This window comes from Alligator mississippiensis, chromosome 1 (genome assembly GCF_030867095.1).
Source record: "Alligator mississippiensis isolate rAllMis1 chromosome 1, rAllMis1, whole genome shotgun sequence".
In the NCBI taxonomy this organism is placed as follows: domain Eukaryota; kingdom Metazoa; phylum Chordata; order Crocodylia; family Alligatoridae; genus Alligator; species Alligator mississippiensis.
In genome coordinates, this window is record NC_081824.1 from 415,977,776 (window position 1) to 415,993,581 (window position 15,806).

The 15,806-nt window shown below is 42.9% G+C and overlaps 1 protein-coding gene across 2 annotated transcripts in view; it reads left to right on the top strand.

Annotated features, from left to right (window-relative positions):
* Positions 1-15,806, top strand: part of FAM124A (family with sequence similarity 124 member A) — an 83,707-nt gene that overhangs the window by 14,267 nt on the left and 53,634 nt on the right. The window contains exons 2-3 of one of the 2 annotated variants that reach the window (XM_019491372.2): positions 2,702-2,786; positions 3,937-3,968. In XM_019491372.2, coding sequence (XP_019346917.1) covers positions 3,953-3,968 — 16 coding nt within the window. In that variant the 5' untranslated portion in view covers positions 2,702-2,786; positions 3,937-3,952. The remainder of the gene's footprint in view (positions 1-2,701; positions 2,787-3,936; positions 3,969-15,806) is intronic. The other variant, XM_019491371.2, reaches the window with a different exon arrangement.

Sequence of the window (15,806 nt, forward strand, 5' to 3'; positions counted from 1 at the left end):
ACTGATACATCAGTCCCATATTGGATTGGCACCGCTGTAAGGAAAGTTGGCTATTGGCAATCAGCTTTTTTTGGCTAAGTGGCCAATAATGTGGCTGATAAATGCCACGTCCATGTGTGCAACTACAGTGAAGCACACAGGCAGCCAGGAGCACAGCCCAGCAGTGTGGAGAGCAGCCAGGTCTGGCTGGTAATTCTGTTGTGGGGGAAGGGGAAAGGGGAGGGAAGGAGTGTGGGGGCCAGACCGAGGCCCCCACGGTGAGGGAGGGGCTGGAGCAGGGCAGGGCCAGGGGCAGGCACAGGTGCTGGCCAGCCAGGGTGGAGTGCAGGACTGAGCTGCGTGCTGGGAGAGGGTGCAGCTCCTGCCACTGCACACACCCCAGGAGGGCATGGGGGGTGGTGTGCCCCCGGATCTGTGCACAGTGTAAGGTGGGTTGGCGTTGCAGGCTGGGGCCAGGGGTAGTACTGGGCTCTTCCTGGTGGGGGGCTGGGCCGGGCTATGCTTGGGCCAGGCAGCAACAGTGCTGGGAAGGGGGATTGGAGGGGCTACAGCAAATTTTGGAATGGCTGCAGCCCCTCTCCCAGCACTGCCACCACCTGCCCCGAGTGTGACCAGGCCCAGCCTCCAGCCAGGAAGAGCCTGGTGCAGCCCCATGCACAGCCTGCAGTAGCAGCCCACTCTTGCCCTGCACACAAAACTGTGGGCACATGCCCCCCATGCCCTCCCAGGCTGCGTATAGCTGTGGGAGCTGCCCCCCCCTTGGCGCCCCCCGACAAGCCACTTGTGGCTCTGCCCTATGCCCCACCTCAGCTGTGCAGTGCCTGCCCCTGCCCCAGCCCCACTCCCTCCCTCACTACGGGGGCCTCAATTTGCCCCGCCATGCCTCTTCCCTTCTCCCTTGTCCCTCCCCTTCCAACAGACTTACCAGCCAAACGCTGCTCTCCAAGCTGCCCAGCTGCATGTCAGAATCAGATTGGTATTGGCCAATATGGCTCATTAAAAATCAGCCATTGGTATCGGCCCAAAAAATCTCTATCTGTGCACCCCTAGCAAATAGCTTTCCTGGGATAAGACGTGAACATACAGCACCTCCATCTGTGTAATTTACAATGATGGAATTTTACCATAATCAGAGCCAGATTAATGCATAGGCAAACTAGGTACATGCCTAGAACCCTAAGTGAAGAAGGGGCCCAGTTGTGCTTATTTTACATATTATAATTATTGAGTGAAAAAAAGGTAACATAAAAATTTAATCTTCAGCTGGGAGCCCACAAGTTTGTTTGCTTAAGAGTTAATCTGGCCCTGACCATAACTTTTTCAAGGGTGATTCAATAACAGATCGAGAAAAATTAATCCCATGCAGAAGTTTATATCATCTGCCCACCCTGTTTTACACTGGCAGAGTGCTGGTTATAATGGTGTAAACATGTAATCTGTCCAGGCCTCCAGACTCTGCAGTAGTCTGTCCCATAAGGGAAGTAGTAAAAGCCACTGTTTAAACAGGGAGGGGAAGGCAGGGATAGCTGTAGATAATGAAGTAGAGGAACCAAAATGATATGGCAGGAAGATAGCCTGGATGACCTAGGAGATTTCTACTTTATGTCCTTGTCAAAGTGAATGTTTATTTGGTGTAGTAGCCTAGAAGACTTAAAATATTTGCAAAGGCACCAGAACTTAGCTAGCTGTCTGCTGGGAAAAGGTAGCACTGTATTATTTTTTTCCTATTTATTCCACAAGCCAGTTATTATATAGCCATCCTATATTTGATGCGTTTGGGATAATTTAATCAAAATGTTAAAGAGTTTTAACTAACACTGGTATTTTGCCGCAAGGGCCAAACAAAATTTAACAGACTGATTCAGATTGCCAAGTATGATACAAATAACACCTCTGTGTATCTGTTTAGTGTTCTGTGTGATATTAATTCAATATTGCCAAGGCTGCAATCAAAATAAATAAAACATTAGCTAAAACCATATTAGAATTACAAAAATATTGTACCTCAAAACCTATTAAAATTGTATATTGGTTTCTAAGCAACCATGGTCTTGTCTTCTCCTTTCTCAGTCACCATCTTTATTGTTTTTCTGGTATCATTTTTCATATCTGGTCTTTATTTAAAATGTCAGTTCAGTTCTTTGGTGCAGCGTTAATTAATTCTACATGTTCTATGAAGTGCCTAACACGTTTGAATATTAAATAATGGTGTGAAATAATAGCATTTGTTTTCCATCTGAAATAATCAAAGGCAAAACATTATCTCCCTACTATTTAAAATATAAGCAGTGTAGGTTCATGCTAAAGTAACCACCGTTGCTGATTGTCACAAATGAATCCATTGGAAGAACAAGTACATCTCCCAACAGAAGGCCGAACCAAATGAAACCACTCTAGTAGGGGCTAGGAGGAAGAAAGGGGTACACAACTTTGCCACAATTCTGACTAGCCTGTGTCCATGGATGGGGAGAGGGTGGGGTTGTGATACTCAGAGCACCCAGGTGATGAAGATATTTGCTGTATGCCTAAAAGGCACCTATTTCCAGACAGTATCTCAGAGCTAAGTTTGCTAGAGTGAATTGTTATTTAAAATAGCAGTGCTATACATTGTATTCAGTTAACTAGAACAACGATTCAAATTTGGACCTGAGAGCTTAGTGAAGAATCCCAAATAGCCTGTCTGTCCTGTTTCACTTTGCAGGAGATGCATGTGAAGATACCTGTGGTCAGAAGCTCTGCTGATCTGTGTCTTTTGGGTGGAACAAAGCATAGCTGAGGGTGTGCAGGTGGGCTAAGGTGAACTCTGAATAGTATTGCAACTCCATGCATTCAACAGCCATGAACTGGGCCTCAAAAATCATAATATTGGCTTAAAAATCATGAGAACTTTTTGAAAAAGAGTTAAATGTTGGGTTCTTTTCTTTGCCTTGTCATTTATGAGACTTTAGGAAACACTTGGGCCATGTTTTGAAACTTTACTGAGAAACTATGAGTGCCAGAAACTTGTTTTAAAAATAAAATTGAAAATCCGATATACTCACAGAATTGCTAGACTCCAGGAACTTGGACTTTAAGTAAAACATCAAATATATTGCAAAGCTGTGAGAGTTTTTGATAACACTGTATAAATAAACTAGGATGTCTAAGAAGAATCTCTGACAAACTTGTTATTGATACATCACAACAAAAAGGGCTTACATTTGTATTTTAACACTGGAATCTTAAATATCTAAATTGATGATCATGAAAGTGCATTAACCCCCTTCAGGAGAAAGCAAAGTTTTCAAAGGTTGAAGTGATGTAATGAACTGCTGCACAATCAAGTAGTTTGCCTTCCTCAAAATAGTGAATGGCACTAGCTGTGCTAAGCACAATTGAATACAAACTAACTTGGAACTTCTAGACAGGTGCTTTGTTGGAGCCACTATTTAAAAAATAAAACTATAAAAGAAGCTTTCCAAAAATAAAAATCCTAACTCTTTAACCATTCCTATCTTCAAAACCATTTTTTTTCTGATTCTCCTCAATCCTTGCCCAAAGGACAACACAAAATTCTATTCCTTGTATAAATTATGCATGAAAAAATATCAGGGACAAAATAGCATTTACAGGGTATTAGATAAGGAGGATTGGGGAGTGGATAAAACTCTAGCAATGTTGGAAAGCTGGCTACAGCTCTAAGTATAGAGTTGCTCCTGTGTTTTATATTCCATGTAGATACTTTTTATATTCCTGCAAGATGCCAGCAATTCTAAGCTGATTTTCAAACCTGTTTCACTGAGTAATTTTATTATAAAAATAACAATATGCAGATTTTGAGGTTGAAAAGTTAATGAGAATGTTATTGCTCATGGTTTTCTTTGTCAGATGTTTATATAATATTTTAAAGAATTAAATATGGTGCAGCCTCACTGAACTAATATATTTGTTTTGCAGGTCTGAGTACAGCCGTATGTCCTCTACTAGCAGTGAGTATAATTTTAAGATTTTGTATAAAATCTTACTCTTTCCTTTTTCCGTGGCTACTAAGCTCTATCTAACAATGCTGTAAAGAAAACTAGTCTAATAATGCTGTGAGGAAATAACCTGACTGTGTATAGAGTTTAGTGGGTCTATCTACATTGCTCTCTATCACCATCTATCACGAACGTTTTTAAATTGTGAAGAAATGCTAATCAGAGGACAAATTAAAAAAGACAAGTTTTGCTTGTCAGACCACTTGCACAGACCATTTGCACATCTTTTTCAGTTTACTGAAATCATTTCTTCAGCATGTGGTCTGGATTTGCAAAAGCTTTTGGCACTGCTTTAACTCTGCTCCCATTGAAGTCAGTAGTAAAATTCCCTAATTTGGACTCTACCTTATATGGCAGTATAAGATAGACTTACCACTGATACACCTACCATGCACTGGCTCACTTGATCTGTGTGTTATCTGGCCAGGTACATAAGGGGCTCTGCTGAGTTGTTTGGTCCATGCAAACAATAGTATAACCAGGGGGTGTGGGACGTAGACCAGGGAAGCAGCTTCAGGTGCCACTTCTGTGGGCAGCACAAAAATAGCTATGATGCAGCTGCCCCTGGAGCAGAGCTTCCGGGCTATCCTCTGCATGCAGACAAATCTCTACGTATTGCTTCTTATTGTTTCTTTCTACCACCAATCTAATATTAGGTCCAGACAAATATATTAAAATGTATTGAAATCAATGAGCGTGTGTCTAAATAGAAGCTAGGCATCTTGAATACTTTTGTGGATTTGGTTTTGAGTCCCTGGGGCTTTAACAACCCATGCAGAGCTGGTGCAATCAAAAAAAGAGAGGGATGGAAATGTGTATTCAAAATAAAATCAAAAGTAGAGAAAGTATGGAAGATCATGAGGTGGAACAGACTTCATCACTGTGTGGGTCCCCATAGCACAATGCTTTATGTATGGAAATGTCCAAGTTATCATTGCACTACATGGGCATACTGTGTGTGGGTGTTGTCCTAGATTGGTCCTAGCTGTCACATCAGTGACAGCTTCATTTCAGAGGTGTTTGTAGTGAGATACCTGAGTTCCCAGGGTCTTATAAATGTGCATTTAAACAGACAGGTTGGCCAGTCAGTGTGGGTATGGCCAGCCTGAGTCAGAACCAGGCTTAAAGATATAAACGTTAACAACAGTAAGAAAGTAGGTTAGAGAGTGCGCACAGTTCATAAACATGGTACAGCTAGTCAATTTGAGTGGGGCCTCAGACCAAATGAGTTTGTAATGATTAATATCATTTCAGTAAAGGCCACAGGAATTAGAAATGATTGAGTGCTTATTGTAAACTGATGCCAAGAAAACACATGGGAACAGAATTCTGAGGCAGTTCTTTGTCTGAGTTTAAAAAAGGGAGAAACTGAACAGAGTATCCTGGCTTTTCCAAATATTTCTTCTGAACAGATTAGATTTCAGGTTAACTAACTGATAAAAGATGAAACACAGTGTCTGGTTTCTTTTTTCCCTGTTTCAGTGATGTGATATGGCATTTTTTTCTGTTTTTTTGCCAACAGGAATTTCAGAGGGCGCTTTTCAATCTTCCAAAATGATGGTTTCATTTTTTTTCAAAAGCATTTTCTCAGTTATTGGAGTTCTGAAGTTCTGTATCTACTGCTCTCTGAACCCCAGAAATGCTTATTCAAGCACAACAGCAAACAATCTCTTCTTGTCAAAGCCAGGGGTGTTTCTCTTGTTTCTATGCTACGGTGAGCACTACAGAAATTCAGAATGATTTCCACACCTTGCAGACCTAATCATTTTAAAAATCAAATAAGAAAACTGCTAAAATTTCTTCATTCATAGAGATTCTGGGGGGAAACAGTGAATGCTTTTGGTCAGTTCCACATATATTTCAGTTCTCTATTTGATTCCAGAAGTCCTTATGCAGCCAGAAGTAATATTTTTTGTATTTTTTCCCATTTCATAAAAATAATTCAAGCTGAATTGAACCATTAAACAATAAAATAGTCTGTAAGTCTGTATCTTGAACTGATGTGACTGCCTGAAATTTAGCTCTCTCCTGTATATTCATGTGTCAAACTAGCAATACAGGTCTTTCCTCTACACAAATTATTTTAATATAATCCCAGCTTCCTGCTGGCAGGGATCATTTTCTTTGTGATTGGGGTCAAAATTCGATACATCAACTTCTTCCATTTTTATTAAAATAATTTTTGGATTTGATGTCCATATGTGTCCCCTCCTCTGACTCAGTATAGGCCCCAGCTCAGAATGCATACTGCCAGGTGCTGTCACCATACCAGGCCAAAACTCATAATTACTGGCCCTTGTAGTAACAATCATTTGACAAGTAATCTCACAAAATGAGGCTTAAAGCAAAGTATTTCTCATCCAGGAAACTGGGTATTTAATCTATTACTTTGCTTTGTTGTTACTTTGCATATGAATGATATAAACACATTCAGGGTTTGGGGGGGGGGGTTCCCTTGTAACAGGTTTGTCATGCAGATGGGTGATTTTAGCTACATCCTAGCTACAGTTTCTCACATTAACTGTAGTGGCCTGGATGTTGGGCTAACCATGGCAGTTCAGGATGTGGTGGGGATTACAAAGGTATTTTAGCACCAGCCTTTTATCAGAACGGGAAAGTATTATCATTCCAACTGAGACAGAATAGTTGAGGAGATGGGACAGGCTTTTTACATACCAATTTAAAAATATAGTGCCTCTTTCTCTCTCTCCTGCTTCCAAGACAAATTAAATTGGTTAAATGTTGGCATTTAACTTTGTATTTCATAGGCTTTGTGTGGTCAGTCTGGTCAGACAGTACAGGACTATTAGACATATTTGGACAGTACAGAATATGAACTCCTGTGGGCTTTCCTTTCTACTCTGTGGGACCTTTACTCCAATGCATCCCTGATCCTGACTGTGGCTCCTACTTGCTAGCAAACACAACTAAATACATTGTAATATGCTTCTTTTAATTTCCAACTTTAAAAAAAATTAAGTTTAGCCCTTGGCTTTACTTAATAGCCACATAAAAATTGTCTGATGCAGATCGTACGCAGATAACATCCTGGGGTAGTAGTGATTGCTATGTCCTCTGTAAAGAGCAAAAACAATGTCCTGATGTTTACACTTACGTATTTGATTTCATCCCAAAGGATTTCACAAATTATGGGCATCCCATAGAGATCCATTGTAAGGAACAGAAGCTGCTCTAAGCACTGAAGCTAGAAACTGCTTGGCTCATAGCAAATCCCACAATGGTGACAGAAAGGGAAGAGGAGAAAAAATATAGGAGAGAAGTATTAAGGCAAACCCCTGCTTTTATAAAGTATTCTTTGACTGTATTAATTTCTTTTGGGATAGTGCCTTTATAGCCATATAATTTCTAATACAGAAAGGGCTCCAATCCTAACCAGAACCTTTAGCTTCTACTGTAATCCAAATAATAATGCTAGTAATAATAATAACTCAGAAACCAGGGAACATGTGTCATGTGCCTCATCTGAAAATCCCACTCTAATGAATTGCAATTTCTTCAGCCCACAGAGATTAAGGGCTAACTTGGTTCTGTCCAGATTTTAATTAATGGTTTCAGGAAGTGTTGCTTTTCAAATTTGAGGCTTAGACCAATAAGCCATTTTATATGGTGAGTTTGCAAATTAAATCCAGCAGGCAAAAGCAGAGACATAACAGGGCAGCTCCGTTCCCTGGGACAGCATTGGTGTGTGAGGCAGCTTGTATGCCTGTTGGGGACACCGTGGCCAGTTGTCAGCTGCAGTAGTTGCTAATTTGGCATGTCAGTCTGAAGGTGACTCTTGGGACTACTGCCCCAGTCACCCCCCACCCTCCTCAGTTACCGTCCTGGCCAAGAGTTTGCCATTGGGCTCCTGAAGAAAGATTTTGTTGGGTGTGTCCAGTGGACCCACCAAGGTCCTTCATTGTGGTTGCTGCACAACTGCTGTAAAGAAGATTGCAGAAACTTTGTAGGCTGCCCTGACTCTATAACAGCATAAAAGAGCCACTGGGTGTGAGGGAAAGAACCAAAGCAGGGTGTAAAATTGTTAGAGGTATGAATAAACAAATTTGTTCCCCAGCAGATTTTGTACTATAGTTTTATCATATACTGATATAGGTAAAGCACAGAAGTTTACAGAATGCTTCTCTGCACTTTTATAAAATGCAGCAGCAAGTCACTGCAACATTTTCATTGTGGCTGTTGCTACGGAGACAGTGTGCCAATTTGTCCCTTTTACAGAGCGGAGTAAGTAGGCCAGGCAAACCTGTGTAGATGTTACTGTTTTTAAAGAATTGAAGCCCTTAGAGGTCTAGAAAAGCAAGTTCTGTATTGAAGAAAAGTGTTGGGCTGTTTGGGGGATTTTTTTAAAGGTTTACATTTATAATTGACTGATTCCCAATGCGGAGGAAAGGGGGGAAAGGGGCCAAGAGGCTTCCCTGGCTGAGCAGAGAAATCCAGAGCAGCCTAAGGGCAAAAAGGGGGGGCATATAATCAGTGGAAACAGGGAGAGATTACTGAAGAGGAGTATACCTCCTCAGTTCTCAGTTGTAGGGAGGCAGTTAGAAAGGCCAAAGCTACCATGGAGCTGAGGTTGGCATCCCAAGTTAAGGATAACAAAAAATTGTTTTTCAGATATATAGGGAGTAAAAGAAAGGCCCATGGAGGAATAGGACCGCTACTGAATGGGCAAAAGCAATTGGTGACAGACAGGGGACACAAGGCTGAACTTCTCAATGAGTTCTTTGCCTCAGTGTTACTAAATGAGGGGCAAGACAAGTCTCACAATGGGATTGTAGAGAGACAACAGCAGGGCACCAGACTACCAAGTGTTGACCCTGAGATATTGCAGAGTCACTTGAAAGAACTGGATGCGTTTAAGTCAGCAGGCCTGGATGATCTCCATCTGAGGGTACTGAAGGCACTGACTGATGTCACTGCACAGCCACTGGCAAGAATATTTGAGCGCTCGTGGTGCACAGGCCAGGTCCCGGAGGACTGGAAAAGGGCCAGTGTGGTCCCTATTTTCAAGAAGGGGAGAAAGGAGGATCCAGGCAACTATAGGCCAGTCAATCTCACCTCCATCCTTGGCAAAGTCTTTGAAAAGATTATTAAGGCTCATATATGTGAGAGCCCAGCAGGAAAAATTATGCTGAGGGGAAACCAGCATGGCTTCGTAGCAGGTAGATCATGCCTGATTAATCTAGTCTCTTTTTATGATCAGGTTAACAAAACACTTAGACGCAGGAGTAGGGGTTGACATCGTCTACTTAGACTTCAGGAAGGCCTTCAATACGGTATCCCACCCCATACTGGTGAACAAGTTAAGAGGCTGTGACTTGGATGGTTACACAGTCCTGTGGGTGGCAAATTGGCTAGAGGGTCAAACCCAGAGAGTGGTGGTGGATGGGTTGGTATTGACCTGGAAGGATGTGGGCAGTGGGGTCCCGCAGGGCTTGGTCCTTGGACCAATATTCTTCAATGTCTTCATCAGTGACTTGGACGAGGGAGTGAAGTGTACCCTGTCCAAGTCTGGGGATGATACAAAACTGTGGGGAGAAGTGGACACACCGGAGGGCAGGGAACAACTACAACCAGACCTGGACAGGTTGGACAAATGGGCAGAAAACAATAGAATGCAGTTCAACAAGGAGAAATGCAAAGTGCTGCACCTAAGGAGGAAAAATGTCCAGCACACCTACTGCCTAGGAAATGACCTGCTTGGTAGCATGGAAGCATAAAGGAATCTTGGAGTCCTAGTGGACTCCAAGATGAACATGAGTCGTCAGTGTGGTGAAGTCATCAGAAAAGCTAACTGCACTTTATCACGCATCAGCAGGTGCATGACAAATAGAGCCAAGGAGGTGATCCTGCCCCTCTATCGGGCGCTGGTCAGACCGCAGTTGGAATACTGCGTCCAGTTTTGGGCGCCACACTTCAAGAGGGATGTGGATAACCTGGAGAGGGTCCAGAGAAGGGCCACTTGTATGGTTAAGGGCTTCCAGGCCAAGCCCTACGAGGAGAGACTAGGGCACCTGGACCTCTTCAGCCTCCGCAAGAGAAGGTTGAGAGGCGACCTTGTGGCTGCCTATAAATTCATCATGGAGGTGCAGAAGGGAATTGGTGAGGCTCTAGTCACCAAGGCGCCCCTGGGGGTCACAAGAAATAATGGCCATAAGCTAGCAGAGAGCAGATTTAGACTGGACATTAGGAGGAAGTTCTTCACAGTTAGAGTGGCCAAAATCTGGAATGGGCTCCCAAGGGAGGTGGTGCTCTCCCCTACCCTGGGGGTCTTCAAGAGGAGGTTAGATAGGCATCTGGATGGGGTAATCTGAACCCAGCACTGTTTCCTGCTTATGCAGGGGGTCGGACTCGATGATCTATTGAGGTCCCTTCCGACCCTAACATCTATGAATCTATGATTCATTTGTTTATTTTCTCCTTTGAAAGGAGGTGTGCTTGTTCATAGGAAGTTTTCACTCACAAGTCTGCTCTGCTTTGAAGTAAAAAGTGCATTAGTATTATTAGTATTGTTGTTGTTTTATTATTATTATTTGTGTTACCAAAACACCGAGAAGCCATATGGATATTGGGTGGATTTGTGGCAGACTGAAGAGCGTGAGGTCAGAAAGCAATACAGTACTCCTTTTTAACCATATACTGATGTAGTATGAATTCTCTTCAATTTCCCTCAAAGCTCAGGGGCAGTGGGACAAAAAAAAGCTGATAAAGAATGTGAGATGGGCTACACCACAGTGTGGTTCATGCTGTGCTTCTCTGTGAAGTGAAAGGCTTGTCACCCACCTGCTCTGCAGCCTAACAGCTGATTGCTGATCCACATTTTATTTACTAACTGGAAAATGAGGCAGTATTTTTTTTTTTGGTCATGTTCTGGCTGTTTCTATTCTTTACTATAACCTTGATGATAAGAATATAGGCATTTTATTTCTACTTTGCTGAAGCCCTAAAACACAAACCTCAAAGTTTCATCCATGCTCTGATTTCTAAGAAGTCTGGTGTATTTTATCCAGGGAGATTTGCAGTTACTGAGAGCAGCATTTCTCTATATAGTTTTTCTTTAATTAGTTTGTATAGAACTAAACCCAGCAATTGGTTTTCTGTTGTATTGTTCCTTCATTAGGGCAAATAGTGTGTCCTGCTTAGTTAACTAATTGGAATATTGATTGTCAATAAAGTAGGTAATCTGTATTTACTTCTGCCTTTGAGACACACCATTTTAAAGCCGGCAAAGAAGTGATGTCAAGTGAACTACACTGTGGAAATCTTACAACAAAATAGAGTAACAGGACTATAAATCAATTGGAACTCCATTGAAATACTACCAGTTAGGGATAGATCCCAAGTTGCAGGAGTCACTGGAGACAAGGAACTGAATTACCACATATTGGGCTGGATTTATTGCTTGGTATTCCATGTCCTCATCTGTGCTTGGTGTTAATTATTTCACTTGGCTTGAATATATATGTAATAGTTTTTGTTTAACTTCTTCCTAAGTGCCTAAGTGACTTATTGGAAGTCAGTGGGATGTGAGGCATTTTTTCAAAAATGCTATCTTTGATCAGGAAAAATGTTCCTTTCATGAAACACTCTTTCTCTAAACACATACTTTAATGTTCTCTTCCTCCAGACCTGTACTCGCAGCCCCTCTGCACTCTAAACCTATAGAGCATCACAAAAGGGGAAAAGAAGGTTTTCTAAACAAATTAAGGCAGGGGTGGGCAATTATTTTGGGCAGAGGGCCGCTTACTGAGTTTTGGCAAGCCATCGAGGGCCACATGACAGGCAGCCAGGGGCAGATAAGTATTAATTTTCTAAATGTTTTAGGGGCCCTGCGGGCCGGATAGAATAGCTTGGCAGGCCGCATGTGGCCCACGGGCTGCATTTTGCCCACCCCTGGAAGGCCTGCTAACATTCAGTACTACTGGTCCGACTGCAGATTGACCAAGTTGTTTTTTTTCTAAAATACTTATTGCAACTTGTGCTGACAGATGCAGTGAACTCAAGGTATGGTAAAAACTTTTCTGTCTCTATTTCTCCTGAAAGAGGAGTGGGATCAAAGCAGGGGCAAGACCCCTCCCAAGACCATTCTGGCACATAGTCTGTGTTCCATAAAGGATGTGATACTGGGTGTACTTCCCTTGTGCCTAAAGGCATTCAAACAGGGGCCCTGAGCCAGAATAACTCCTGATGTGTGTGGCGTTCTGCCTGTTCCTTTCTTTGGTCTATGCCCAGATAGTATGAATCTAACACAGAGGTGATAACTTTTTCCTTGAAATAGGACTTTAAAAACATGCAAAATTTTAAGTGAGAAAAGGTAGGTATAATAAAAGCACAAAAAGATGTATTTCCATAGTCAAGGGAAGCAGGCTGAAGAAATGACTTACTCTTTTCCTGTATTCGTTTGTAAGATTCTAGTATTTCTCCATGTGATAGAGGCAATGCTTCAAAAGTCTTTATATTTTTTTTTAAATAATCAGCACTAAGGGATCCTATACACATGCATGGAGCCTGCTCCAATGCACTGGAAATCTAGCACACCAAAACAGAATCGATTAATCGAGTCTGCTGGAGCATGGAAATTGATGCACTCCGGCAGCCTTCCACGTCATGTGTATCAGTGTTCCCAGTGGGGTGGCACCTTGAAATAAAACATATTTGATGAGCTTTAGTTCAAAGTACCCTGCCACCATTTTTTTCAATATGGGGATGCACAGGGACACTGATACACATGATGCATGGACGCTTTTAATTAGTGCAGCATGCTAATTAAAATACCTAATGCTGTGTGCCACAGCACATGTAAAAATGCCCTAATATCTCAGTGCTCAGCAGCAGCAAAAATCTTTCAGTAATCTGATGTATTTTAAAATCTGTAGCTGTATGTATGCATAGATAGATGGACAGATTAATAACATTCAGTTAGGGGTGCATCAGTATATCAGTTGGCTATAAAATCGGCACCAATAAAAGGAGAAATGATATTATTGGCTATTGGCTTTTTTTGGTCATTGCAGCCAGTAATTACAGCTGTGTGCCTGGAACACCCTGGTGAGCACAGTCCTTTCCTCACGCCCCGCCACCAGCCTGTGCCCACAGCAGACTACAGATCTGGCAAGCAATGGGTGGTCACAGAGTGCTGTACTAAGCAACAAAAGAACTCTTACCAGCTCCTGCTGCTGCTGTGCTGTTGATGTCATGTCAGTGCCATGTGCAGTGGGGGCCTGAGCACCACGGCTGCCACAGAGATGTTGGGTGCCATGCAAAGGACATTCTGCTCCATCAGGCACCTTTGGAAAAGTAACTTCTCCTCAGCAGCCAAGGGAGCTCAGCTGTGCAGGGCCCACCAGTGCTGAGGCAGCGGCATGCTCTGGGGCTCCAAATGATCTCAGTGCCACTGTCTGCATGAGGGTCCACCCCACCTGCATGAGGGTCCACCCTACCTGCCTAGGACAGCAGTAAAGGCTGTGGAGTGCAGGTAGGAGCCATGGGCGAGGGGTCGATATACCTGGGAATAAGGCAGTCACCACCTTCCTGATCAAGGGCCAGAACAGACAGAAGGCATGTGTGTGTGTGTTATAAAATGCAAAACGACCAAAAAAAGGTTTATTTATGTCAGTAGTTTAAAATGCCTTGCACTATTACTAAATATCAGTTTTAAGATTGGCATTGGCTGATATGGTTAGTTAATCATTGGCTATTGGTATTGGCCAAGAAAATCTTTATCGGTGCACACCCTACATCCAGTTCTTCAGAAGGGATTGTTTCAGGGCAAGACATTGCAATTCATTCTAGAAATTTGCAGTGGTTTTCTTAGTAGTAGTAATTTTACATTTATATATATCCTTTCATCTGGAAGAATAACAGTTTCATATATCCTGTATATACCACGCTATTGAAAAAGAGGCACTTCCAGGAAGAAGGGTAGCTAACCAGCCAAGAACTTCTTGCATATATCAGTGAACAGAGGGAGAAAAGCTGTCTTGGTGATGTCTCTCAAATGCTTTGAGCCTTTCTGGAGCTAAATCACCATCATCATCATCTTTCTAAAAGTATTATGGGAACTTTTAAGTCCAGGCTGAGCAAACAGGATAATCTCATTTTGTTAGTTTTGCTCAAAGACTACAGTGATGTTTTGGACAGGCATAAATTTATGACATTAGATAAAATTATGACATTAGACAAGGAGGCTGACCATGTGTGAGCACATAATAGGACTAAAAAAACAGACAGGTGGCTCTGACAAAAGAAGAGCAGCATAGCCCTTTAAACACATAGCTTATTCTTGGAATGATGAACGGTAATTAACCTGAAAGAGCCATGATTGTCTTGGAGAAAAAGTTAGATCATTTTATCCAGAATTCTTCACATGTACTTCAAGTGGGACAATGGACTTGTACCCCTGTAGGATCCCAGTATAAAAGGTTTTTTCCCAGGAGAAATGGACATCAGTTTTTACCTGATCCAGTGTAACTATTCCAAGTAGAACATAAGAACTGCCATTTACTGGTCAGGCTGTAGGTCCATCTTGCCCAGTAGCCTGTTGATCAGAGATAATGGGGCAGGTGCTGTCCCAGGCTCTCAGAGCTGCTCAGCGAGGCTGGGGGCGGGGAATATGGTGGAATGGGCTCCTGGCAGCCCGAGGGGCCTGCACACACTGATGCTTTGTCACGGGTGCCAGGTCATAATGGGAGCTTAGGCAGGTCACCCCTGCTGGAGTAGACAGCCTGGCTCCAACCAGGGTCCTGGAGCATGAGGATGTCATCTAGCTGCTGCATAAAGGGCATGGACTTGTGGGCCGGTCCCAACCAGCAGTTGTGGTTGGTGATGGCCAGCCGAGTATCCATGGTTCATAAATTCATAGATGCTAGGGTTGGAAGGGACCTTAGTAGATCATCGAGTCTGACCCCCCTCCCTAGGCAGGAAAGAGCACTGGGGTCAGACAACCCTGTCTCAGACAGCTGGAGCCGACTTGAGGAGGATCGCTGATTACTCGGCCGTCAGGCGGGCTGGTGGATGGAGAGGCGGGACACAGCGTATTGGTTGCAAAATAACTTTTACTTTAACTTTACTTACACCGCTGGTGGCCGCGACGCAGGTGGTTAGGTTGCTTATGTAGTTACAGGTAACTGGCAACAAAACGAGCTGGAGAGTTTGTAGACAGAAACGAGCATGCAGGATGAAGGATACGTCAAGAACAGACGGTGATGGGGAGATGTTGGAGGATGGCCAGTCCGCCAGCTTTTCTCTGCCACGTGGCAAAGTTCTCCATACTCTACCACGTGCTCAGAGCTCTCTGACTTGGGCGGAAGCTGCACGGCTTTTTATACATTTAGAGTAGCCAATAACAGACTGCCAGGTGGGAATAGCTAATGAGGCAGAACGTACCAAATTTGCGGTTATTCAGGGCAGTTCTATTGTGACAGGGGCACTCAACTCATTTGATTATGACATGCCCCCTTGACCATGTCAGAATAGACAAGGGAATTAGGTTACAAGTAATTTTCGTCTAGGAACTCGTCGTCTTTACAAGGTTCAAGTGGTAAACGGGTATATACATAAGCAGATAGCTTAATGAATCACTTTTTAACAAACTGTAAAATACAACAACCCATACATACAACAATGGCTATTACGATTAATGGTAAACACAAGGTAATGAGAGGAGTTAGTAAATGCATTAACCAAGATGACGTGTCGCATCCCATCCAGCCAAAAATGTTGGCTAACCATCCCTTTCCGATCCCAGCAACGTTGTTGGTGTCTGCGGCAATTTGT